At 39.8% G+C, this 26,041-nt stretch overlaps 1 protein-coding gene across 1 annotated transcript; it reads right to left on the bottom strand.

The window, feature by feature from the left end:
* Positions 1-22,404: 22,404 nt before the first annotated feature.
* LOC122563125 (protein BTG2-like) lies at positions 22,405-24,375 on the bottom strand. The gene is made up of 2 exons (XM_043716573.1): positions 24,024-24,375; positions 22,405-23,308 (listed from the first exon to the last, which is right to left on the bottom strand). Exons 1-2 carry the CDS (start codon positions 24,139-24,141, stop codon positions 22,977-22,979), a joined length of 450 nt encoding a protein of 149 aa, XP_043572508.1. The 5' UTR covers positions 24,142-24,375; the 3' UTR covers positions 22,405-22,976.
* Between the last annotated feature and the right edge of the window lie 1,666 nt (positions 24,376-26,041).

The following is a 26,041-nucleotide window of genomic DNA, read 5'->3' on the forward strand; positions in this document are numbered from 1 at the left end:
CCTATTGAAACTCAATGTTATACTTTCTATTCTTCATCGACTCTTCTTTTCCCCACAGGCTTAATTGCTGTGTTGTTGAACATGAGCTTGATTCCCAAAGGTCTTTGCTGTTTGGATTATAAAACAGTCCCAGGTGCTCATTCTCAGGTAGAATATTAGCAGCAGCGCCACACTTTCAAATAAATCTGACATGCTTGGGAGTTTATTATGTTTATGCTCTGTAGAAAGTGTGTTAGCATTTCTGTCTTCTACAGATCCAGCAACTTCAAGTGGAAGAATGTGATTTTGACTTTGAGTGACAAATGGCTTCATCCACAGTAGATAGATGGTTTGTCCTTGTTCTAAATGCTATACTTGCTGAGAAAATTTATGCATTTGCCAGACTCACTCCGTTTCTGACTTTCAGCAAAGCAGGCTTCTTTCTCACTTGGGTGAGATGTTGAATAGATTTCACTCGCATTTCGAGCATAAAATTATTCCATCTTCTTTAGATCCATCTTTCCATAAGTCTTATTGTCATCTGTCTGAAACACTGAAGAAGAAATCATTTCTGAAATTCTCTGCCCACAAAGTCATCAGTAATGGCATCTTTTTTAGGTCTCCAATCTTGAAATTCTTCCAGATTCCTTTAGATTTTACAATTGCCACCTAGATTGTTGTCACCACTAGTTTTGCCAGCTTGAATGTGTTTGGAGAATTGATCTCTACTTGAACTCTCAATAACCTCACACTTAACCATGTTAAACTCCATCTGCCAAACTTTGACCATTCACCTAAATTTCTTGTACCTTTACTGCAACTCATTTTCCCACCTAGTTTAGGTGGGAAATCTGCAAATTTGGCCGTGGTACCTTCTATCCCTGCATCCAAGTCATTAATATAGGATTGTAAATAGTTGGGGGTTAAGGGCCAAATCCAGTGACACTCTATTCATTCCAACTTACCAACGAGAAAAAAAAAATATCCCTGCTCTCCACTTTCTACTTAGTCAATACTCAATCAATTAAGCAATGACCTCTAACACATATGATCTTATCTTGTGTAATGCAGCACCTTAACAAAATCCTTCTGGAAGTCCAGATGTACTACATCTACGATAGAATTGAGGTTAAAATCATATCAGCCATGGTCTTATTGAATAATGGAGCATGTTAGACTGACTGAGTGGCCCACTTCTGTTCCTTGTTTGTATGAGTGGAAGTTGACCCCACAACCTTCTGATTCATTGGAACGACTGTCATTCGTTGAGTACTTAATGGGAAGCAACTGTTGTCTTTCAAGGCTTCATGTCTTCTTTCCTGCTTCTGTATCCCCATCATAATTACTACAAACTGGTAGATGCATTTCAGATGTTGCGTGATGTTTGTCCAAATGACTATCAATCATACATATAATTTCAAGTCAGAGGGAACAGTGAAGTATTTGAACTGAGCAGTGGTCACAAAGTTACACCATCATTGGTGCAGCAAACTCAGTTCAACAATTGTGCACTTTTGGGTGGCAGGTTTTCCCTGGTGTGACACTGGCCAGTACCCAACCTCAGTGGTTTATGGTTTACAAGCATCATTGGAGCATATCTTAAGGATGCACCTCAGGATGGGAAAGACCGTAGCTTTGTGATGATGACATATGATTCTTTTGATTCCACAGTCACTTCAATATCACCAAGCTATCATGATTCATGGTAAAAAAAAATGTTGACTTGTGCCATCTTCAGGTCTACATTCCCCATACTGGTACTGGCCAGGTAAGTCATGGGGAAGCACCAAGGAGCCAAAATCAAATGCAGGAACGTTCTCAGTAGGCAATTTTACTACATTGCAATTTCTGACTGAACTATTAAGAGTAAAAAGAATATTTTAAGCTCATTCAACTGGCAGATCCTTTCAATCATTCTGATAAATGGGTTCAATTAGGAGATCTGGCTCGATGGATGATTTGCAATGCAGAGTGATGCTAACAGCATGAGTTCGATTTCCCATGCTGGCTGAGGTTACCATGAAGGACTCTCCTTCTCAAGCTCTCCCCTCACCTGAGCCATAGTGATTCTCAGGTTAAAGTATCACTGGTCATCTCTCCCTAATGAGAGAGCAGCCCTCTGCACCAATAAAACTATGGTGACTTTACATTTGATGATGTGAAGGGGACCAGTGTTTTTTAAATATTTGAGCTAAGATAGATCGTATTGGCCTCTCTATCCATTTTCTTCTCTTGGTCTTGAAATAATGACACAATGTTGTATATTTTGCATGTTGTAAAACTATTATGGTTTCACTTCTACATTTTGTTACTGCACAAGAGATCACACATGTCAGTTCTGGTACAAATGAAGTAATGACAATTTTGCTTCTGGAGCATTCTTTGTAAATAAACCTACAATAACAAGAAATGAAATCAGAAAAATTCTCAAAACACTGCAGATCAGGAAGCATTGACAGAAGTAAAAAGGAGCTAACATTTCAAGTTGATGATGGCCCTTTCAACATTTTCTGTTATTATTTCAGATTTCCAGCTCAGCAGTATTTGGCTTGCTTGTTATGATAACAAGATCCCTTTTGCAGAGAAGGCATTTTTCTATTTCTCTGCACTCTGGGAAAATAGAATAACAGCTGTTAGCTCCTTTTGCAAGTGTGTCAATGATGTCGAAGTTTGGCATTTGAAAAAAATGTAGACACAGGTCCTGTTGCAAGATGGGACTTTCCAGTAGTACTCCTCAATCTCCCAGAGCAGTGTGTTTTCCCTTAGCATTCTTCCACCCACTCAAAAACTTTGAATGGCATCATGCCTGTACAATATGCAAATAAGCAATGATAAAGGACTTAATATCATGTTGGGATCTGCAGGTACATGTCAAAATGTTTACTGAGGCAAGAACAGAAAAGGTTTATCGTTATGAGCAGTTGGCAATGCTATTGCTTCCAGACCACCATCAGACCTTGCCTGTGAAATATAATATGTGAAGTCTTTAAAATATCCTAGACTGCAAAACATTTTTGATTGGTCCTCTGTGAAGCACTTTAAAAATTGAAGACGTTCTATAAATGGAAGTTGTTGTTTTATTTATTTTAAAGCATTACAGCACTTGCATGTTTATTAAAGATATAAATGAGTCATTTTCAATGTTGGTGAGGCAGAAGATTGATGGTAACTGACCAATCAACCATTGGCAAAGTAAATGAGCAAGGAAAGCAAGTGTAATGTCTCTATGAAGAATTTGGGGCATCGCTGCCAGTTATCTGCTGATGCCAAAGATGGAAACTACCCCCAGTGATTTACAGTCTTGCCAGCTTTCTTCCCTACTGTCAATCCTTCAAGATGATGTTCTTGCCTTAAGGTTCATGGCCATTCCCTGTCAAAGATCTTTGACCTATTTTGGCTTGCAATTAAGTGACTTCTTGATTTTAAAATCCCCGTCTTAGGGCATTCATTCTGTCCATGGCCCTGCCCTTGCCTCTGTTTTCTTTTGCAGTCCCATGACCCTCAGAAACATCCATACTCACTTAATAAAGCTGCTTGAGAATCCCCAATTTAAATCAACTTCTATTGCTAAGGCTCTCAATTCCAGAGGCCCTTCCTGAAAGTCTTCCGTTTCGCTCCCCTCTCTGTTTCTTTAAGATTGTCCTTAATTCCCAACTTCAAAAAATATAATGCTGCAGATGCTGGGAATACGGAACAAAAACTGAGAATGCTGGAAGTACTCAGCAGATCGGTCAACATCTGTGGAGAAAGAAACAATTAGTGTTTCAGGTTGATAACGTTTCACTAGAACATTCATCTAACATGACCTAACTCTGGAATAGTGGTAATGTTCCAAACCCTTGGTTTAAGTCAAAGAGTCATAGAGATGTATAGCTCGGAAACAGACCCTTCGATCCAAATCGTTCATGCCAATCAAAAATAATAGCCAAAATTAATCTAGTCCTATTTGCCAGCATTAACCCATATCCCTCTAAACCATTCCTATTCATGTACCCACCCAGATACCTTTTAAATGTTGTAATTGAATCAGCCTCCACCACTTCCTCTGGCAGTTTCCTCCAGAGTATGTTTGTACAGGTTGATTAAAAAGTATCTACATCAATGAGCTGAAACATTATCTTACATTTTTCTGTCTCCACAAGTGCTGCCTGACTGGCTGAGAGATTCCAGACTATTTTATTTTATTGTTTTCATCTTTGACAAACTATTGTCCATTTGCTTCAATGTTGCTTTATGTGGGTCCATATCAAAGTTTGCTTTCCAGTGTTACTCTGAGGTGTTTTGAGGCATTTTGTGATGTTAAAGGCAGCATGTAAAGAAAATTATCATTGTTCATTATTCATGTGCGAACTCTGCCAATAAATATCAGTGTTGATTTGATTGCAATGGGAATCGCATACAAGTTTGTAAGAAGAGTCATTAGATGGCCTTTGAAATTCCCAGAGGCACTGAAGAGTTGAAAGTGGAACAAAAATAGATTGGGTTCGAATGTATTGTCCTCCTTGTATGGCTCAATTATTTCCAGTTTAATTTGTTCAACCTTTGGAAAAACTACTAGTTATTTTTAGTGTAAATATCCAGTACAATATTACAATACATAAAGTGGAGAGGATCAACAACACAATACATAAAGTTAGTGCTGGGATATTTAAAATTATTCTGCACTTTAACAGGATAGAAACTATTCCTATAGCAGGAAAATGCAGAACAAAGGGGCACAGTCTGAAAAATAGTGTTAGTCATTTAGGTATGAAACCAGAGAGGATTTGTTTTCTCCAAACAGACAATGTGAATTTGCAATACTTCCTTTGAAATGTCAATGAATGCTCAGTGGCTTGAAATTTTTACCACTGAGGTTGGTAAATAATTCAGGACAGCAAGAGATATGAATTAAATGTGTATGTATAACGCATAACCTGATTGAATATCAATACAGACTCGACTAAATGGCTTAAGTTCCTATTGGCTTATTTTTATGAACTTCCTATTCCATTAGTAGAGTAATGGAAGCAGATCTCTACTCACTCTTCATAAACAGCAGGCAAGTGTGGAATAGACAAACTCAAAACTATTAATCTGGTGGTTTTGTTGGTAAAGATTCTGAAAAACTGCAAGTCATGAAAATTCCTCAGAGCTGAGTTAGCTGAAAGTAGCCATGTAGTAATAATTACTCTCAATACCCCTGGATTGGAGTATGGGAAAATCAAGGGTTCCTGTTCTTTGTCACTACCTTGTGAGTCCTATTGGTGCATCAATGTAAGAAAGGATTAAATGCCTCTCTAGGTCTCTCATCGAATATTGAGTTGACACATGTTACCTAACCCTTGGCTTTGAAGCAATTACCATTTACTTTTCCCTTTCAAACAGTTGGAATCTAGAATTTGGGAACAAAACATTCACTTGAGCGAAATGAGTTTTTGTACCTAATATGACTCTGAAAATGGTGACTTTGTACACTTTTTACTGTACTTACATATTCCTGTACTTGAGTACAAGTGACATATCAAACATATCAAACTCAAAACATATTGAAGACAACATAAAATTTTCAGTGGCTAACTCAAAAATTTTAATTCCTTCTGATTATCTTTCCATTGAAATCCAAAGAAGTTTAGCACTGAAATGTTCAGCAGCTCATTGAAACTTCATGTTGATAATTAAACTTTATGTTCAATCTCATGTAATGCTGTGGATTATAGCTCTTTGGCTGCAATACAATTGCCTCTGCACAGACTGCTTTCATCTTCCAGACCTTAACAAAATCAATTATAACCTTCAGCAGAATTAAGCATTCAGTTAACAGCTTTATTTTAGCTCATCAGAATAACACAATCGAAGTGCAATCAGAACAAATTGAATGGCTGATAACAAGATGGCTATAAAAGGATTGCCTGTAGATCTTTAATCAGGCATCTACACAAAGACTGTTGATATAGGGAGGATGACTGTTCTTGTAGACACAGCACATTCTCTGTTGTGATGTCAACCGCAGGAACATCTAAGAATATGAACAAACTCTTTCATTTGGAATACTGTAGGATTTCATTAATTAAGAGCTTCATAAAATGCACCAATAACACGGTTTCTTTTAAGAGTATTCAGGCAGTCAAGAAGTTACAAAAGTAAAATGGTTGCCTATCTTTGGCATTCTCTACCCAAAATAACTAAAAATGCTCAGACATTGAGAATATTCAAGACAGGGATTGGTAGCAAATTGAAGTATATGGACAAAGTTAAAAAGCACACAACACCAGGTTATAGTCCAACAGCTTTATTTTCGGGGGAATGAAGGAATGGTGCTCCAAAAGCTAGTGCTTCCAAATAAACCTGTTGGACTATAACCTGGTGTTGTGTGACATTTAACTTTGCCCACCCAAGTCCAACACTGGCACCTCCAAGTCATGAAGTATATAAAGACTGTGCAAAGTGGTGGTATTCTGGTAAAAGATTTACCGTGATCTTACTAATTGATTAATTTGGCTTGATGGGACAAATGCCCTACTTCTCCTATTTCTTACACTCCCAACACTCTCACTGCCAACATGCAGTGCACACAAAAATTAGCAAAGCAAAACAGGAACACTTGACCTCTTCAGCGAGGCTCTGTGGAAACCTTAAACTGTTTCCACTGTCCTCCAGGGAGTCTCCTGTGGTGACCAGCTTCTGCATTGAGCAGTTGCTTTGGGAGTTTGGTGTCAGGCAATAAGTCCCAATCAGAGCATTTGATTTTAAGTGGCTTGCATGTCAGTGTTGGTGTGATAGTTTGGGACAGCTGTTTGACTGTTTTCCTTGCTCCCAACAGACAGTAGTGTTTAGCTACACATAACCATTCTTTTTGAGAATCGAGACAGTAAATTTCAACAATGGAGAAACAGGACATTGACATTTCTGCTACCATCCCATGTCAGCAAACAAAGCCTTTCCGGCAAATGACATGAAAAGATCCTAGCCATTTTTCTCCCATGCAAGGCCATTGATGCCAACAGTAGCACTGCCAAATCTTAATTGGGATCAACTGCCTCAATACACACTACTAACATCTGCTTCATTGGAATGATCTGGCACTATTTAAAAAATGAACTGAAATCATTTTGTGTCTTAATTTCTGCACCTTCTTTGCAAAAGATTCAGGCTTGAATTTTTAAACCTCCAACAGGCAGGTATGGAATATTGTGACTACCTTGTGTGCTGATTCGCCAGATCCATCTCACTCCTCTCAGACCTATTTCCAAGAGGTGGGATTGGAGAATGGTGGAGCTGCTCGTGTGCAAGCCAGTAGTGAGCTATTAATTGGATTGAGGGCATGTTGGTGGAATCTGTCTATTACTGGCAATCCCTATGCACTCCTCACTGCCTGGGTTCAGATTAGTTACAGGCTGCCTAGTAGAGAAGGGTCTCCCTAATACATGTAATTTGGAAACAAAGACCTTTCTTAAATTATTTTATCTCTGAAAAAGTGGCAGAGAGTCTGTCTTTGTCTTGTGGTGTCCTTTCTCTCTCTTACCTGCTCTGGGCTGCTTCATCAGTGCTTGAGGGCTGCCTCCTTTCTTACTCTCTGTTCTTAACTGATGGTAAACCCACCCTCTCGAGTTTAATGAGTGAACATTGGGAAAATTACATTAATTGACTTTTTTCCACAAAGCACTGGCTGACCTTCATTTCAGCCTGACAGCAAGATGCAGAAACCTACAGGAAACATCTTGTCCTCACTGACAGGCAATTCTTTAAATATTATTTTTACAGTAACCTATAACATAATCACATGTAATTAAAGAGTTCAAAAAGAACACCACGCATGTTAAAATAAAGTAAATTACTGGATACTGTGTAAATAGTTTCACAATTTTACTCCAGTGTTAATTCTTTTCCAACTTCAATACCATCAGCATAAATACTGCAGACGGGTGTGTGCAGATGGATTTCATATGAAACTTAAGAATGAACTCCATGTTTATAAAACACACAATGCTGTGGATACTTAAACCTCAAAATGCAAGAAATACTCAACAGCTGTGCCATCATGCTGACACAATAGATTTGAGGCAGGAGGCAGGGATCCTGCAATGAGCCATCCTTATTAATGTGGCCCAGTCTGAAGAGCTGCTAACCCTATCACAGTGCCAGCAACCCAGCAGCCTCAGTGGCACCCCTGCTGGTTGTGGTCATTGCTGGTACTGCACCTTGATGACCATGTTAAAGCTGTTAAATTTAAACATGTGTCGAAGATTACTAAGTCAAGAGTGTGATGCTGGAAAAACACAGCCAGTCAGGCAGCATCTGTGGAGCAGGAGAATCGACGTTTTCAGCATAAGCTCATCATTAAGATGTTACCTGACCGGCTGTGCTTTTCCAGCACCACACTCTAGACTCTGATCTCCAGCATCCACAGTCCTCACTTTCCCTTAAGATTACTAAGGTCAGTTAAGCCCCGGTAAGGTGTTTTTGAGAGCAGGTGGCATGGTTTCCACAGGGACAATGCCACTGAAACTGAGGGTGCTTCTTTACAGGTCAAATTGTGCCTGCAAAAGAGCATCCCACCTTTACCGTGGACCTATTGATGCCCGCACTCCCCCATTGTAAATACCAGTAGAGGCAAGGAAATGGAATGCTTTGGCCATTTCAATGGTCCAATTGCTATTTTTCCTGCCGCTGGCAAAATAGCTCACTAGCAGAAAGATAAGGGGCATGTCACCCTCAATCTCCTTGCACCATTTTCCTACTTCTCCACCTAACCACAAAAAGCTGTTTAAACTAAGAGACAAGTTTCTGGACTGCAGCATTACATCAGAATGATCTATAAATATACATCTATAATCAGACGCTGTTCAAGGTGTGTACTCATTGACTTCCACCAGGTAACGTATAATTTTTTTTCTTTTAAATTACCATCAACATCCACTTGGAGACAAAGCATTCCAACAAGACTCATTAAATAGTGATAACGACAACTTCCATGTATAGAGTACCTTCAACATGGTGCCAAAGTGCTTCACAGAAGCAAACACAATTTGCAGCAGAGGTACAGAAGTAGATATAAGGACAGGTAATTAAATACTTGGTCAAAGAGATGGATTTAAGGAGGAAATAGGGAGAAACAGAGATGCAGAGAAGTCAAAGGAGGGAGTACCAGAGCTTAGGGCTAGACAGCTGAAAGAATGGCATCAATGGGGGAGCAAAGACAATTGGAGTTGTGAGAAGTCAGAATTGGAGGAACAGAGATCTCAGAGAATTGGCGAATTAAAGGTGGAGACTTTTGCTGATCTTCCCTCAGTAAAGCAGAAAGCAAAAGCTATTTATATCCCTCCTGTCCGGTTAACAGCCCAGGCAAGGTGTGGGCCCTAAGATCCTTCTGTTCTGAATCTTTTGCAAAGCGTATAAACAAAGCAAGAAATCTGACTGAGCAGTTAAATAGATTTTGACAGCTGGTCTTATGTGAAATGAGATTGGCCAGTGTCAACCCAGATCCCATGGGACTGAGTTCAAAGTACGAAATTATGATTGCGACCAGCGCACAGCTCAGCAGAGAGAAAAATGCAGTTCAAGAGGTAAATAGATGTGAACAAGCTTTCATAAGATTACTGTTTAAAGTCAGACTAGAATTAGGAATGTTTTGCTATTAGTCTCTGAGGACATTTCCATAGATGGTTGAGTTTTGAAAAGCTAATAGGAAATGGTGTCAATGGTTAAAAATGTAAACCGCCTGATTCACACACCCAAATTCTTTCACTTTTGCAGACAAAGACCATTTTGTTTGAAAAAGCTTTCTGGAGCAAGAAAATTTCGTAAATGTGCTCCAGCTGTATAAAACTGAATGAAAGTGAGGATTCCTTCCCAAATAAATGAGTTAGGATTTTGTTGCATTTGAGTGTAGAGTAATGAATACCTTTTCTTCGTAAATAAAATGGAATGCTGACAGGGAATTTTATGCATCCCACTTGAGGCTGCACATAAAATACATCAGGTGGCTCGCCTGTGCTCTCCCAACCCTCTCCTGTATAACATTGGGGCTGAGGAAGATGCCAGGCAGCCTGATGGACTATTAACTATCACTTGAGGTCCTCAAGCTACCTCTGTCACATCTTGCATTTTCGCTGGAGAAAGCAAGAGAATGATGAGCAGCACTGAGAGTGTGGGCTGTCAGGAAGGTAGTGGGGAGAGGTGTCATCTCCATTGGAGGGAATTTGGAGGCACTGTGCCCATTGAGGTATCCCTACACCATCTGTTTTTGTGCTTACTTTACCACCCACCTCCTCGACCTGCTCCCAGCCTCCAAACCCAACTCGCCATCTCCTTTAATAAAATCAAAAACTGCAGATGCTGAAGACCTGAAACAAAACCACAAACTCAGCAGGTCTGGCAGTACCTGTGCGGAGAAAGCAGAGATGAGGTCTCAGTTTGAGTGATCCTTCAGGATCCTGCTGCCAACCCTGCTAAGTTTCTCTAGCAATTTCTGTTTTGCTCTCCAATTACTTTCTTTCTATTTCTGGGGTCTCCAATTCTAGCCCCAATCAAAGTTCTTGGACATACTTTCAAGGCCAAAATACCTTCCTTGTGAATGCCTGCAGTCCCAGCAGTGGCCACTACTCTCTTCTGGTGCTACTGTGACTACAAAACCAATCACATTGGTCAGTAGTTCTTCACTTCGGTCTTGTTATGATGTAAGTTCCACTCTCAAGTCGCAAAGTCAGTCACCAACATATCACCATTCCTCAAGTGGGAGATGAGGTGAAGTGTCTGATCATGTAAAATCTATCCCTGGGGTTCTGAAGGGGCATCTAATGAAAGTGCCCCCAATTAAAGAAGAACAACTAATAGAAAATGGTATCACAAAATAACGAAAAGTTATAATGTTTATACTCCAGCTCCTTCAGTACCCATGGGTCACAGATACTCTGAGATAGAATAGACACTGTGTGCTCCTCTGCTCAGATGATGTAATGGTAGAAGTGAGGGAGGCTACAATAATTAACTCCCAGCCCAACTCTAAAATGTACCTGTGGCTGATCACACCTAGGGGAAATCCTGTGAGGAAGTCTAGATCTGGTCAGACCATTCCCTCGCTCAGCACTGGATGTCTAAAGAATGAGAGCTTGCGATGGAGGTGCATTCCCTTTCAACCAGTGGGTGAGCAATATCAAACATTCAATGTCAATGTGAATCACAGACATCCAGATATATCACAGGACCTGAGAGTCCTTGGAATGCTGTAAAAATCTGATCAACTTCCACGCCACACTCTCAGTTTCAAATCCCCTTTTCACAGGGAGAATTCCAGATGGACAGCCCTTAAATGGAACCTCTAAGTGTTTGTCAGATGGCAAAAAAAAGCCTCAGGGCAGAAGACCTAGTTGAGTCAACAGATTCATAGCAATGCTATTGCCATTTATCGTTTAACAATGCGTAGCTTGAGAAACATCTTCAGGAGGTAGTTAAGAGCCAAAATTATTATTGTGACTCCAGACTCACCAACTGACCAGACAGCAGACTTCCTCCTAAGGGCATTCATGAGTCACGCGGGATAGCCATGGCCATTTGACTATTTTGCCATTACCCACTACTAGCTTTTTATTCCAAATTTACTTAATTAATAAACTGAAATTTCAACTGGCATAGCTAGATTTGAAGCCGGCTCTTAGAACTGCAGTACAGGCCTTTAGGTTATTCATTAAGTATTATAACCACTCCGCCATTATACCTCTGTTACAAAACAATATGAGCCACCATTCTCTTTATTGTCTTAAACATAATTTCATGCAAATCCAACAGGAACTTGCATTTAGAGAGCAGAATTAAAATAATAGAACATCACAAGGCACTTAGTAGGAGCATTATAACTCAGAAAATGGCATTGAACTACAAAAGAACATGTTAGACTTGGTGATCAAAAACTTAAAAGTAGATGTAAGAAGTATATTAAAAGAAGAAAAAGAGAGAGGGGAAAAGGTGCAGGGAATGTTTTCTAGATCTTAGGACCTAGGAATGGCCAACAATGGCTAACAATTAAAAAGAAAATGCTCAATGGGACAGACATACGTGAAGAGATATGTGGCTGGACGAGACAGAGCTCAAGTTAAAAATCACACAACACCAGGTTATAGTCCAACAGGTTTATTTGAAAGTACTAGCTTTCAGAGCACTGCTCCTTCATCAGATTACCTGCTGAAGGAGAAGTGCTCTCAAACCTGGTGTTGTGTGGTTTTTACTTTATCCACCCCAGTCCAACACCAGCATCTCCACATCGAGACAGAGATAGGGAGACGAGACACTGGAAAAATGTGAAAACAAAGTTGAGAATTTTAAAGTCAAAGCATTGCTTAACCATTAGTAGGGTAGATGACAGAGCAGAGTGATGTTGAGTGAATAGGATTTGGTGTGAATTAGGACAGGAACAGCTGAGTTTCGATTTATATCAAGCTTACAGGGGTACAGTGCGGCAAGCCAGCCAAGGGGGTCAAGAGTGAGTGAAGTCTAGGGTTAATAAAGACAAGTTTCAGCAACAGATGAACTGAGGCAGTTGTGAGATTGGCCAATGTTGCAGAAGTGCAAACAGCTACTTTATATGATATTACAGACATGTGGCTTTAAGATCATTCCAAGGCGAAATATGATATTAACATTGAGAACATTGATGTGGTTCAGCCTCAAATAAATGCCAGGAAGCTGGATGGAATCAGTGCTAAGGGGATATCCGCAATAGGAAGCAAACAAAATGCCTTTGCGATTTCTAAATGCGAATTGGAGAATTTTTTTGCTCATCAAGTATTGGATATCATTCAGGTTGAGCAAAGAATTGGCAAGTAACATTCCACCACACAAGTGTCTGGCAATGACCTTGCCCAACAAGAGAGAATTTAACCACCTCGCCTTGATATTCAATGACATGCTCATCACTGAACGCTTCACTGTAAATATCATATGGTCTCCATTCATTAGAAAGGTAACTGGCCCAGTTTTATTGATACTATGACTAAAAGAGCAGATAGATGCTATTGCAGGTTATGGAAGCTTCACCTTAAGTCTCTGTCCACTATCTTCAAGGCAGGAAAATAATGGAAGGCTCTCCATTTATTTGGATAAGTACATTTTTAAAGCACAGCCCTCAAATAGCTCAACACCAATCAAAACAATAGTCTGTTTGAACAGAATCCCTCCATCACAGATGCACAAGCGCAGAATTGTATACCACTTACAAACTATATTCTGTCACAGAAGACTGTGGAGGCCAAATCACTGCATATATTCAAGAAAGAGAGATAATGTTTTTAGATTTTAGATTAGATTAGATTCCCTAAAGTGTGGAAACAGGCCTTTCATAGAGTCGTAGAGTCATAGAGATATACAACATGGAAACAGACCCTTCGGTCCAACCTGTCCATGCCGACCAGATATCCCAACCCAATCTAGTCCCACCTGCCAGCACCCGGCCCATATCCCTTCAAACCTTCCTATTCATATACCCGTCCAAATGCTTCTTGAATGTTGCAATTGTACCAGCCTCCACCACTTCCTCTGGTAGCTCATTCCATACACATACCACCCTCTGTGTGAAAACGTTGCCCCTTAGGTCTCTTTTATATCTTTCCCCTCTCACCCTAAACCTATGCCTTCTAGTTCTGGACTCCCCGACGCTGGGGAAAAGACTTTGCCTATTTATCCTATCCATGCCCCTCATCATTTTGTAAACCTCTATAAGGTCACCCCTCAGCCTCCGACACTCCAGTGAAAACAGCCCCAGCCTGTTCAGCCTCTCCCTATAGCTCAAATCCTCCAACCCTGGCAACAATCTTGTAAATTGTTTCAGAACCCTTTCGAGTTTCACAACATCTTTCTGATAGGAAGGAGATCAGAATTGCATGCAATATTCCAACAGTGGCCTAACCAATGTCCTGTACAGCCGCAACATGACCTCCCAACTCCTGTACTCAATACTCTGACCAATAAAGGAAAGCATACCAAACGCCTTCTTCACTATCCTATCTACCTGCGACTCCACTTTCAAGGAGCTATGAACCTGCACTCTAAGGTCTCTTTGTTCAGCGACACTCCCTAGGACCTTACCATTAAGTCCTGCTAAGATTTGCTTTCACAAAATGCAGCACCTCACATTTATCTGAATTAAACTCCATCTGCCACTTCTCAGCCCAGGTAACCCTCTTCGCTGTCCACTACACCTCCAATTTTGGTGTCATCTGCAAACTTACTAACTGTACCTCTTATGCTCGCATCCAAATCATTTATGTAAATGACAAAAAGCCCAACAAGTCTACACTGACCCTCCAAAGAGTAACCCGCCCAGACTCATTTCCCTACATTTACCCCGACTAATGCACATAATGCAATGAGCAATTTAGCATGGCCAATTCACCTAACCTGCATGTCATTTGATTGTGGGAGGAAACCAGAGCACCCAGAAGAAACCCACACAGACACGGGGAGAATGTGCAAACACCATACAGATAGTCACCCGAGGCTGCAATCGAACCCGGGTCCATGGCACTGTGAGACAGCAGTGCTAACCACTGAGCCTCCATGCCACCCTTTTTTAAGGCATCGTGAGGTATGATATTTCAAGAGGTATGGAATCGGGACTATGGCATTGAGATAGAGGATTGGCTATGATCATATCGAATGGTGGAGCAGGCTTGAAGGGCTGGATGGCTTCTAATTTCCATGTTTGATTAGGGAATCTTACCAAGCCTCCTTCAAGATTATTTTCCATACCCGCAAACACTGCCACATGATGGACAAGAACAGTAGGTACACAGTAACCCCACAACCTGCAATTTTCCCTCCAAGCAATACACACTAGCCTCCTGATTTCACTGTCACTGGGTCTATATCCTGAAACTTTCTTCCTAACAGTGCTCAGGGTGGAATTAAAACACACTAACTGTGGTGGTTCAAGAGGGTGACTCACTACCAACTTGGCAATTTGGCTGGGTAATAAATGCTGGCCCAGCCAGTGATGCCTATATCCCCGGAGTAAACAAAAAAAAATCCCTTTGTGATACTAAAGGTCATTTGTGATTTTGACGAAAGCCATTTTGGGGAGTGTGGCAGGAGCAGAAAGCTAATTGGAGGGCAATGGCAGTGATTCATGCTTGTGTAATTATTTAACAGGGATGGTAAATCTCAGATGTCACAATCAAGAGTTCAATTTTTGACCTGACTGAACTACAGCAAAATAGTTGGCTGTAGGGAAGTTAAACCCAAGTGCAAACACTTTCTCACTCCACATCAACTCCCAGGGCAGAATCTTCCCACTCCTGAATGATATGGGCATTGGTGAGGATGTTGGGAGAATCACATGAGGAGAAGGAAGAGATTCCCAATGTTGAGAGTAATAGAGCCCATTTTCCAAACACATGCTAAACAGTGAGTTGAGATTCTCAATAATGAGCAGTGAGATGCCTATTTGCATGTAATAGCACACCTTATTAATATGCAGTTTCCCATTCTTCTACCATCAGATAGTAATAAGCTAACAATTCCAATGTGTAAGTCAGAGAGGTAACCATAGAGATTCCAGCTCATCCATCGCTCATCTGGCCCTCCAACTTGGGCACCAGTCAGCTACAACTCAGGGCCCCACTGATGAGCAATGACATTATTTACCTCCCCATCCAGTGGTTTCCCACTCCCTGTTGGCAAAGGAGCAAAGCCCATTTCCCTCAGTCTGACACTTATGGTGCAATTGACAGAAGCAAGGCAGGGCAGCATCAGGAAAACCAGGAAGTCTAGTCAGTGGGCAATACCTCTGCCTGTGGCGAGTGGGAAAATATGACAAAGGGATACCATAGGGACACGGTGAGAGATCATGAAGCACGTTTGGGAAGACAGTGTGAGAAAACTCACTAGACTTGTTGGAGACACTTGACCAATTTTTGATGACATTCAGCCCATAGTTCAATGAGGTTGATTAAGTAGCATTTCAGGGAAGGAACTCCAGTATGTTTCTTTCCAGTAATCCCAGGAGACATTAACAACTGTTATGAAGATGTGGGTGTACTATACCTTTAAGAGAATTAAAAGCTAGCAGAACAACCTGACACAGGCAACAAGTGTTCTGAACAAGATATAACGTAACATTTGGTCAAACAACTTGATTAGCTGGTTGCCTGGAGATGACAAAACAAATTTGAATTAGGCCAATCAGTTTAAATTATACCCCAAAAAAACCAAACTCGAATAAAATTTGAATTTAATATATTGACAATCTTAAAAGACAATGACACAGTCCGATGCTTTGGGGTTCTACAACCGGGGAAAATTGAACAGTTGGGAGGAGAACTGCCAAGCCACCAGCATCTGCAGACTGTCCGGAAAAATAGCTCTCTTAAAGGTCTGTTTATCGATCAGTAACTTATGAAGCAGAAATCCCTAAGAAGAAAAAAAGATAAGGGAAGACATAACGAGAAAATTTGACATCTGGCTGGTTTTGAAAAGTTGAACTTTGGTAAATCTTAATCAAGGTTTTTATCAGACTAGCATTATAGAAGGGAAGATAAAAGACAGGTTAGAAGAAGGAGTTAGAAATAATTGTTAGTTAATTATACTCTGCTATACTTTAAGAAATGTTGTTAATTTTTACTTTAAATAGTTCTTGGCCTCTCAAATTTTCAGATTACTGCATTGGATAAATCTTTTCTGTGTTGCTGGTTTAAATTAAGCAGGAGGGTTTACCCCATGATGTAACACAGCACCAGAAATATCAGAAGTAGCAACAGACCTTTTGGCCCTGGAGCCTTCTTTCCCATTCATTATGATCACAGCTGATCCTTTACCTCAACTGCCCACTCCCCTAATCTATTTATTCCCTGAGAGATAAAAAAAATCTCACAATCATCCTTGAACATACCAATGTCAAACTATCTGACACTCTTTGGGATGGTCGATTCCAAGAATTCACAGCACTCTGAAGAAATTTCACTTCATCTTAGTTGTAAATAACTAACCCTTCGTCCTAAGAATGTGCTGCTATGTTTTCGCTTCTCCAATTAGAGGAAAGAACACAGCAGTTTCTACCCACCCGTCCAGAATCCTGATTGGTTCAATTAGATCATTTTTCATTCTTCTAAATTCTAGAGAATTTAGGCCCAATTTACTCAGCTTTTATATCATAGACTGACTCTCTCATGTTAGGAACCAATCTTGATATAGATTTCATTGTCCTGTGTATCAAGTACAGTGAAAACTGTGTAATGTCACCTCACAAGGCACCATCTTAGGTACCAAGGTAACAAGGTACAAAAAAAACTTAGTTTCAAAAGAGTAAGAGAAACAGAGTCCAAAAGTTATGCATTACTTCACAGAATAAGTAGAAAAATAAAAATAGTTAACATTAAAAGTATTTCTTAATTTAAACTAGGAAATTAAAGGGATAACATAAAACATCAATGTATGTCTGCATTGCAAAAGTATCTTTCAATTGTCACAAAGTTAGAGAAATTAAGGTGTCTATATGTCACTCCTACAATGGTTGAGCCCCAATAGTTTGCACAAAGAGATAGATCAGCCACAATTATATTGAATATCGATGCAGACTTGAAGGGCTGAATGATCTACATCTCCTAGTAATTCTTACAATTTTCCTACAATTTTCTAAACTCACAGGCATTGTAAAATGTATACTAAGTCTCAAGTAGGTAGTATCTTGAATAAAAACACCCAATCATTAATGGCACAACACTAAATTTTTACAGCCATTCACGTTGGAAAAAAGAGCGTAAGAATAAACTATTCTGCTGTTGTTACAGGTTTGTCACCACAGGTTTATTATGGGTAGAGAAAAAACAAACATAATTCTTCATTTGAACATTATTCATGATTTTGTTGACGTGCTTTAAAGAAACCCACGCATTTGTACATGCAGCCTGTGGGAGTTGCACAGTTTTGAGGTCTACATCAAAATGTCCACATTCATTTCACTCCACAGTGTAAACACCTACACAGTTGAAGAACCCAATGGTATTGTCAGCCAGAGAAAATGTAGTTCCACCAATGTGGTGTTAGATTAAAGAAAGTAATATCTGTCTGTTAAACACACTGGTTAAAACTCTGTTTTTTCCTGATACTGCAATTAGGTCACTGCATTCTAGACAGGAGCCCATCCAATCCATCACCCAACTTAAATAACAAGAGAAATGCACTAAAGGGATATCGCTGTCTGAGACAAGAAGGAAACAATCAGATTAAAAATAAACAACTTAAAGGAGGAGGGAGCTACACATTAATGTTGAGTGTGCAATTCAACAATCACAAGCTAGGCAGGGCCAGCCAGTCGCTTCTGTTTCATAGAATACAGTTCCTACAATGTGGAAACAAGTCCACACCGACCCTCTGAAGAGCATCCCACCCAGACCCAGTCCCCTATCCTATTACTCTATATTTGTCTATGACTAATCAACCTAGCCAAAACATCCCTGTAATCTATGGGCAATTTAGCATAGCCAATTCACCTAACCCGCACATCTTTGGACTATGGCAGGAAACCAGAGCAAACCCACGCAAACACAGGGAGAATGTGCAAACTCCACACAGCCAATCGTCCGAGGCTAGAATTGAACCCGGGACCCTTGTGCTATAAGGTGACAGTGCTAACCACTGAGCCACCATGCCATCCAATTGTTTTTAGTGGATGTGCCATACTCTCCAGACAGCGATGCATGTATAGTATCTCTTTAAATCCTGTATGCTATGGTGTTGGTAAAGGCAGATATTCTGAGCTTAACATGCTTCTAGATCCTAGCTGTTTACCATTTTCCTGGTTACTGTTTAAGGTAGCCCACAGATAGGGAGTTTCCAAATCATGTTAAAGAAAAAATTGTCAATCACAAAAAAAGTGAGAAAAAGCTTTTTGAGCACTATGATGTCAAACTTTTTAAAAATTTTACTTAAAATTATTATTTCAAAATGTCCATTTCCAGGTAAATCATTGTGAGACAATAACTGTCATGTTTTTACTTGGCATTTAGTTGACATGGCATATGCTTACTGGAATAAGCAGAGAATAAAAATCTAAATGTATCCAACTGAGTTGATATTTAACCAATCTATTGCATGATCACATTAACATCATTGCACAATGTTATAAAAACTGAAATATATAGCCAGTCAGAAAACAGCAAAAATCTTAAAATTTGCATTCTCCACATGTTTAAACACCAAAATGATAAAATATTTGAGCAAAGGTTTGAGATTGTGACGGTCTTTATAATCACAATGGGTTTGACCAGAATTGAAACTTTTGACAAAACAAAATTTTCAATTTTGCATTAAATACTACATTCTATTTAATATCTTCTATTTCCCCACACTACTGCCTAACAGCGGTAGTGCTTATATGTTAATACTACATTCTATTGTGGTGTTGGTGAATTATTTAAAATTTGCACAATTGATGAAAAATTAATTAATCTTAATAAGTCGAGCATTCATTCCATGTCATTATTGGAGCAGCCTTCAACTTTTCGTATAACCTTCAATTTACATTCTACGTAATTGAGCTTATTTTCTGACCATCTCAATATATTTCCTCTACTGTCAATATTTTGCTCCCCCTATGAAGACTAAAATTTTAATTGATTAAAAATTCATGACTTCTGAACGAGTAAGCCAATACTTCTATTTGTTTTAGGTTCAAGTTGTAATTAATAGCTATACATTTTTATAAAAATGGAAGGAAATTACTTAGCTTCAGAACAAATTTACACTTATGCTCCACTTCCTCTGCACTCACTGGACCACAAGGTTGTAACTAAACATTATTGACTGTTATTGTTTATTGATGGGGGTTGACTAATTCCTGTTCCACCTCAGTCATGAAGATGGTATTGTTAACAATTGTTTTCAACATCCTATGCAAGGTGTGGAAAATTAGCCAAGGTTGGAACTTTGGATTTCTCTCTGCTGAATATTGTTGAACAATGCACATCAGACGGAGTCAGCTTCAGGAATATTTTGATTCTTTCTGCTTTAGAACACTTGCCAACACTTTATTACATATTGAACAAAACACCCTTATACTCAAGAGAAAAATTAGGAAGTGCAAACAAGATGTCCTTTTTAGTAGGAAGTGGCAGAAATGTTTGTGTTACTCAATATTTAATTATAAAACGAAGGTTTAACTGTAATTAGGTTTTTATCTCTTACCTTATCTATATTGCCAACTCATCGATGTCTAGACTGCAGTGGTAGTGTCCCTGCCACTGGCCTATTAGATTTGGGTTCAAGTTCCAAATCTAATAGTCCAGTGAGATATATAACATCTGATTTTTAAAAATCTAGTAACTATCAATTGACTATGGAGTCTGTGACAACCACTGAGAAATTCACCTTTAGTCAATGCTTCCCCATTTCTAGCAGTAGTCTAGGGAAATTACAGTGATTGCTTTTCTCCCCCTTCCACCCCTTGACACCAATGAACAAAACCTATCATCCTAGCCCCAGAAAAATCATACTTTTGATCCACTTTTTTACTTTCACTACACAATGTTCATTTATTCAGTAAGCCATCAGGAAATTAGAACTCAAAACACTGATGACTGACACTGATACACCTTTCATTTTAGCCATTGAGGAAATGTGAAACAGGCTTTTGCATCTCTAACTCTACCCAGAAATGCATTGCACATGTTGGTCACTCTGAACATACTTAAACTGGTTTCTTGCCAATCTCATATCAGGCACTTTATCTTGCTATTAATTACTCCATCTTTTATCCATGTTATGATCCCACTTGTATCACACCCATTCAAATCTTAAAATGGAAGCAAGCATTGATTCCCTTCATGGTGGTCACTAGTTTAGTGGACAAATTCAGATCTAGTGTGGAAAGCCTCTACTTAAATTCTGTCATAGGTCAATAGTCTGTTCTTTGCTCCTGATGTTAAGTAAAAGCAGCTTGAGGAGCAGTAAATCATCACTCCCACTTTGTTTCATATTAGTTTATGGAAAATGTGTTTTAAGCTAAAGAATATTTCATTCCCACATTAAGTTTTTTAGCACAATTGTTATATTTGGTCAACGTTTGCTTCATCCGATCAACCTCCTGCACGGCTAGTTCTTACCTCCTTTGGGTGACATTGTTGGCGGTTTGCTAATACTTGCCTCACTGACCCTTGGTACGTACACACACACACACACACACACACACAATCTGGCTGATGCTGCGTAAGACATCTTGCATATGTATACAACCTTCAACAATACTTAAGTTTAAAAAAAAAACAGAAGGAAGTAGCAAACAAAAGGTTAGAAATTTTGAAGATGCTTTTGAAGTGCTTTACAGCCAGTAGGACAGCTTAATAAAAACATTTATGATCTAAAACACTGCAAGGTAAAGGTACCAAAAAAAAAAAGGTGCTTCACAGGAAGTCTAAGGCACTTAAGATAAAAGGTAGTTACATCTGAAACCCAAAAGGATTGTCAAAAAAAAAAAGAGTAGGGTCAATAGAATCTCAAATGAGGCAGAGACAAAAAGTATTAAAAGGTATGCCTACCCAGAGTCCCTTTGCAACACAGTCATTTCGACTGCTCAAACTAGGGACAAGTTCGAGAGATGGTCACTTAACCCAAAACGTTAGCAGATTTCTCTCCATAGCTGCTGCCAGACTTGTGGCGTTCTTCCATCAATTTGTTTGCGTTGCTTAAAACAGGAACTGTGTGGGGCAGGTTATTTGCCTCAAGGATGAGATTTGCAGAGAAATGATGGAAGGCAGCCAAGATTAGATGGGGTCATATTGTGGGGTCATCAGAAACAGCTCAAGGTCAGCATGAAATTATGCAAACTGCGATACAAAAACAGCAAAAAGGCAGTGTAGAGTGTAGATGGACTAATGCCAGGTCCACTATATTTTGCTCAAGTTCCGCAAGTTATTGAAAAGTCTCTATGTAGCACTGAAAGTTTGGTATTTGCGTGCTACAAAACAGAGGTCTTCACTACTGAAAGGATGAAAGTTTTGCACTCAAACTGGAATTTCCCTAAACATCTATATCATTTCCATAAGTGGAGAGACTTCATTAGTACACTTGTTTTCACCCTTAATAAAACTGGAGATTACTTTCCATTGAAAAGTATGCTTTAATTAAAACTTATAGAAAACTGTACAATTTCTTCAATACAGCTGTACAATATTTAAGAAAAATGTACACAGTTCAGATTCACATAGCTTACAGACTGTCAAAAAATATGTACAGACATACTATCCAGATCTGCACAATATGCTACCAAAAGTGATTTTTCCCTCAAGTTCTCATTTGAAGAGGCTTTCCACAGTTACACAAAATCAGTTTTACAATAAACCTACAGGAATCAGTTCACAGCTTAGACCAAAAGGCAGTGTCCCTTAAAATGAGATATGTAAAATGTATTTCACTGTAGGTCAATACTGAGTTACAAGTCAAAAAGCTAGGATTTTTTTTAAAAAAAAAGGTCTGACTGCATATTCTGCTTTGAGGGGACAGCAGACAATGTTATACAGACTTATAAAAACAGCCATGTTGAAGTTTAAAAAAGTTTAAGATTCAAAACAGCTTACTTTTGTCTTAAAATACATCATGGTTGTAATCCTTTTAAGTCAGAAATCTTTAAAGTGTTCTTCATTTTCAGTGCTTTATTAATTGTTTCCAACGCTCAACGTTAGAGTTTCAGAATATAAAAAGTTTTGATTAGGCATCAACCATGTGAGAGAGTCAGTAACATCCTATCCTCAAATCAGAATATTAAGTTTACTCAGCTAAAGTAGTTTTAGTTACTTACTCTGTACCACCCACTCATGAAACTATGCCAGGTTTGTAACAGTTTCATCAGAGGATCACACCACTTGATGTTCCTTTGGAAACTCCCCATCCAGATAACTAATTATACCTTAACATACTTGTTTAGGCAGGTCGATTTTTAAAAATAAAAACCAGGGCCAAGTAATTTTTAATAAAAGCTACATTTTTAAGAAAACTCCACTTATGGTATATATTGCTCAGTTGCATTAAAGTGCCTTTCAGCTTGAAACTGCCATCCAGTAGTTTTTGGAAGGGCTGGTTCTGCCCATCATCAACTCGTTTTTACAGGTCAACATCCCCAGGTTATTGGCCGGCGGCGCTTCATACAGGACACAAATGGACCCATCTTCACCTATGCGGTAAGAAACCTCATAGGGGTCGACCCACAGAGTCAGCTCGCTGGGAAGGAGTTTGAACAATTGCTGGCTGCTGAGCCCTATTCTGTTGGCAGCTTTTCCGATCAAGGGGTCCATTTTATGGTTTATTCGGATACACCGGTAACCCGAGCCTTTGCACGGTTTGTCTGGAAACCAATGATGTTTGTAGTGCTCTGAAAAAAAAAGGGAAAAAAAAGATGGATGCCCAAAAAATTAATAAGTTTGCAGTAATATTCAAACAAAGTCAAAAAACAGTTCTCAGTACACTAATTCACCCTTAATCTTGGGATTTAAAATTACTCAATGTTCAGTCCAGAGAAACATCAACGTTGTTGGGTCAAATTAGTTACAATGAACTGCTGCTTTAGATTTGTTCTTAAAAGCGGGTCACTGGCTTCTTTAAAATGCGTATTTTCGAGTGTTTAAAAAATTCTAAAAAAATGCACAGTGGCCAAATTTTTCGAGACGAAAAAAAAAGGTTCATCGCTCCATAAGTAAACAGTTTGATTCACTTCGGGTGAAGATTTAAAAAATAAAAATCTGCGTGTCACACATACACAGCTCGACTCGCTCAACGGAGAGTTTCCTTTTGCGGAGCCCGAGCTGAGAGAAAGTACAAGATAATATGAAGCGTTCAGGTTCCCGCAGAAGCTTAAAATCGGCAGCGAGAGCGAAGGTTTGCTACGACTCGCTCTGAAGTTACACGGGAGGGGTATCCTGTGATATTTTCGGGGGGGGGGGGGGGGGGGCAGTTTCCAAGTTGTTTCTTTCATTGTTTCGATCAAAGACCTTTGTCAGTTTTTTTTTTGCTTTTCCCCTCTCAGATAAACTGCACTGGAGTTTCCTTACTCATACTAGCCACCCCATGTCTATCTGCCCCTCACTCACCTGCCAAGGCGTCCTGTAGCGAGTGGTTGAAGATTTGTAGCTGGCCCGGGCTCACTAAACCCGTGTTGCGCAGGAGTCTGCTGACAAAACCCACAGCAGCCGCGATCTCCATCGTCATAACCAATCCGGCTGAAAGCTACAAAAGGAGCTCGACGAGGAACCAGCGCCAGACAAGGCGGCTTTATTAGCGAAACAAAAATAAAAGGGCAACAAAGACACGGAGGTTCAAAAAGTGCAATTCTGCAAAACGCCCTGGAGACAGTGCGAGTAGCTCGCTGCACTCCGGGCGCTCCCAGTGTATCTACTGTAAAAATACTCGCTCGGATGACTCTAGGCGAGTCTGGTCCCTCTACGGCGCTGCCGCTCTCATTTAAAGGGCCATGCCCCACAATGGAACGTGTCGTAGCCCAACACCAGTGGCTGATGGATGACACACTCATCCAATCCGAATTAGTGGGCGCCAGCCCCTAACCAATGGTGAAAGAGAAACGTGGATTCGCTCGTGCCATTGGACGATAAGGGATTGTGACGACACAGAGCGTCTCAGCCAATGAGAAACACATGGTCTAAAATGGAAGAATTGACGTTCGAGATGACGTGTGCGCGAATGGTCTGATTATAGCAACTGGGAAATAACAGGGAGAAGTGAGAGTGGTAATTAATAGCATTTGGAGTTCCTGGGAAATAATAGGGAGGAGTGAAAAGGATCAGCAATGGAGAGTTACTGGAAGTAACAGGGAGAGTGACAGGGATCGGAAGTAGAATTTAGAGTTACTGGGAAATAACAAGGAAAAGTGAAGGGATTAGTAATAGATTAAAGAGTAACTGGGACATAACAGGAAGAAGTGAGATGGATCAATAACAGGCTGTAGAGTTACTGTGGTAAAAACAAGGACTGCAGATGCTGGAAACCAGAGTCTAGATTAGAGTGGTGCTGGAAAAGCACTGCAGGTCAGGCAGCATCCAAGGAGCAGGAAAGTCGACGTTTCGGGCAAAAGCCCTTCATCAGGAATCAGAATTACTGTGACATATCAGGGAGAGTGACAGGAATCGTGTATGTAAGTGATTCCCTCACCGAATCTCACCACACTGTGTTGTCAGTTTGCTTGTCAGTCCTGTAAGACTGTCAGTTTTGTGCAATTAAACGTTGAAAGACTGAAGCCTATCTAAATGTACCTCTGTCATTACTCCACTAAATGCCTTCCTCCCCCCCATTTCATCTTTTTCACTGACTCCTGTCCATTACCTCCTTTAAAATTCTTTTTCCAATATTCAAGTTCCTACATGGTCTCCTCCTTCCAATTGCTCCTACAGCCCAACAATCCTCTATAAGTTTTTTGTTCCTTCACCTCAGGTCTCTTACAATTCCTTCATTCCTTTAAACCCATTGTTGGTAGCCGTGAATTCAGTCACGCAGGTTCAAAATCCAGAGATTCCTGACCTATATCTGGATTTCTTTCTAATTCCTTGCCCTCTTTAAAATGAGCTGCCAGTGGAAGTGGTGGAGGCTAGTAAAATTGCAACATTTAAAAGGCATCTGGATGGATATATGATAGGAAGGGTTAGGAGGGATATGGGCCAGGTGCTGGCAGGTGGGACTAGATTGGGTTGGATCTGGTCGGCATGGACAGGTTGGACCGAATAGTCAGTTTCCATGCTGTACATCTCTATGACCCTATGACCTCGTTAAAATCTAGGTCTTTGGCCAAGGCTTTAAATATAGCTCCTAAAATCCCTTTCTTGCCCCAGTGATATGTCCTTTGTCTGATTTTGAATTCTTTGGAATAACTTGTGCCATTTTCCTCTGCCAGAATGTAAATATTGTTGTAAATAGGGAGTGTAAATACTAATTTGCCAGATTATAACAATTGGCAGACACAGTATAGTTAGTGAATGAATTAGTTAAAGTAGTTATGGAATAACAGAAGACGTAACTGTGTCAAATGATAGCACCTAAGCTAAGCTGGGCGACTGAATAGTAAAAACAAGAACTCCCACCTGTATGATAACTTCAAAAC

The sequence above is a fragment of the Chiloscyllium plagiosum genome, chromosome 26, assembly GCF_004010195.1.
Source record: "Chiloscyllium plagiosum isolate BGI_BamShark_2017 chromosome 26, ASM401019v2, whole genome shotgun sequence".
In the NCBI taxonomy this organism is placed as follows: domain Eukaryota; kingdom Metazoa; phylum Chordata; class Chondrichthyes; order Orectolobiformes; family Hemiscylliidae; genus Chiloscyllium; species Chiloscyllium plagiosum.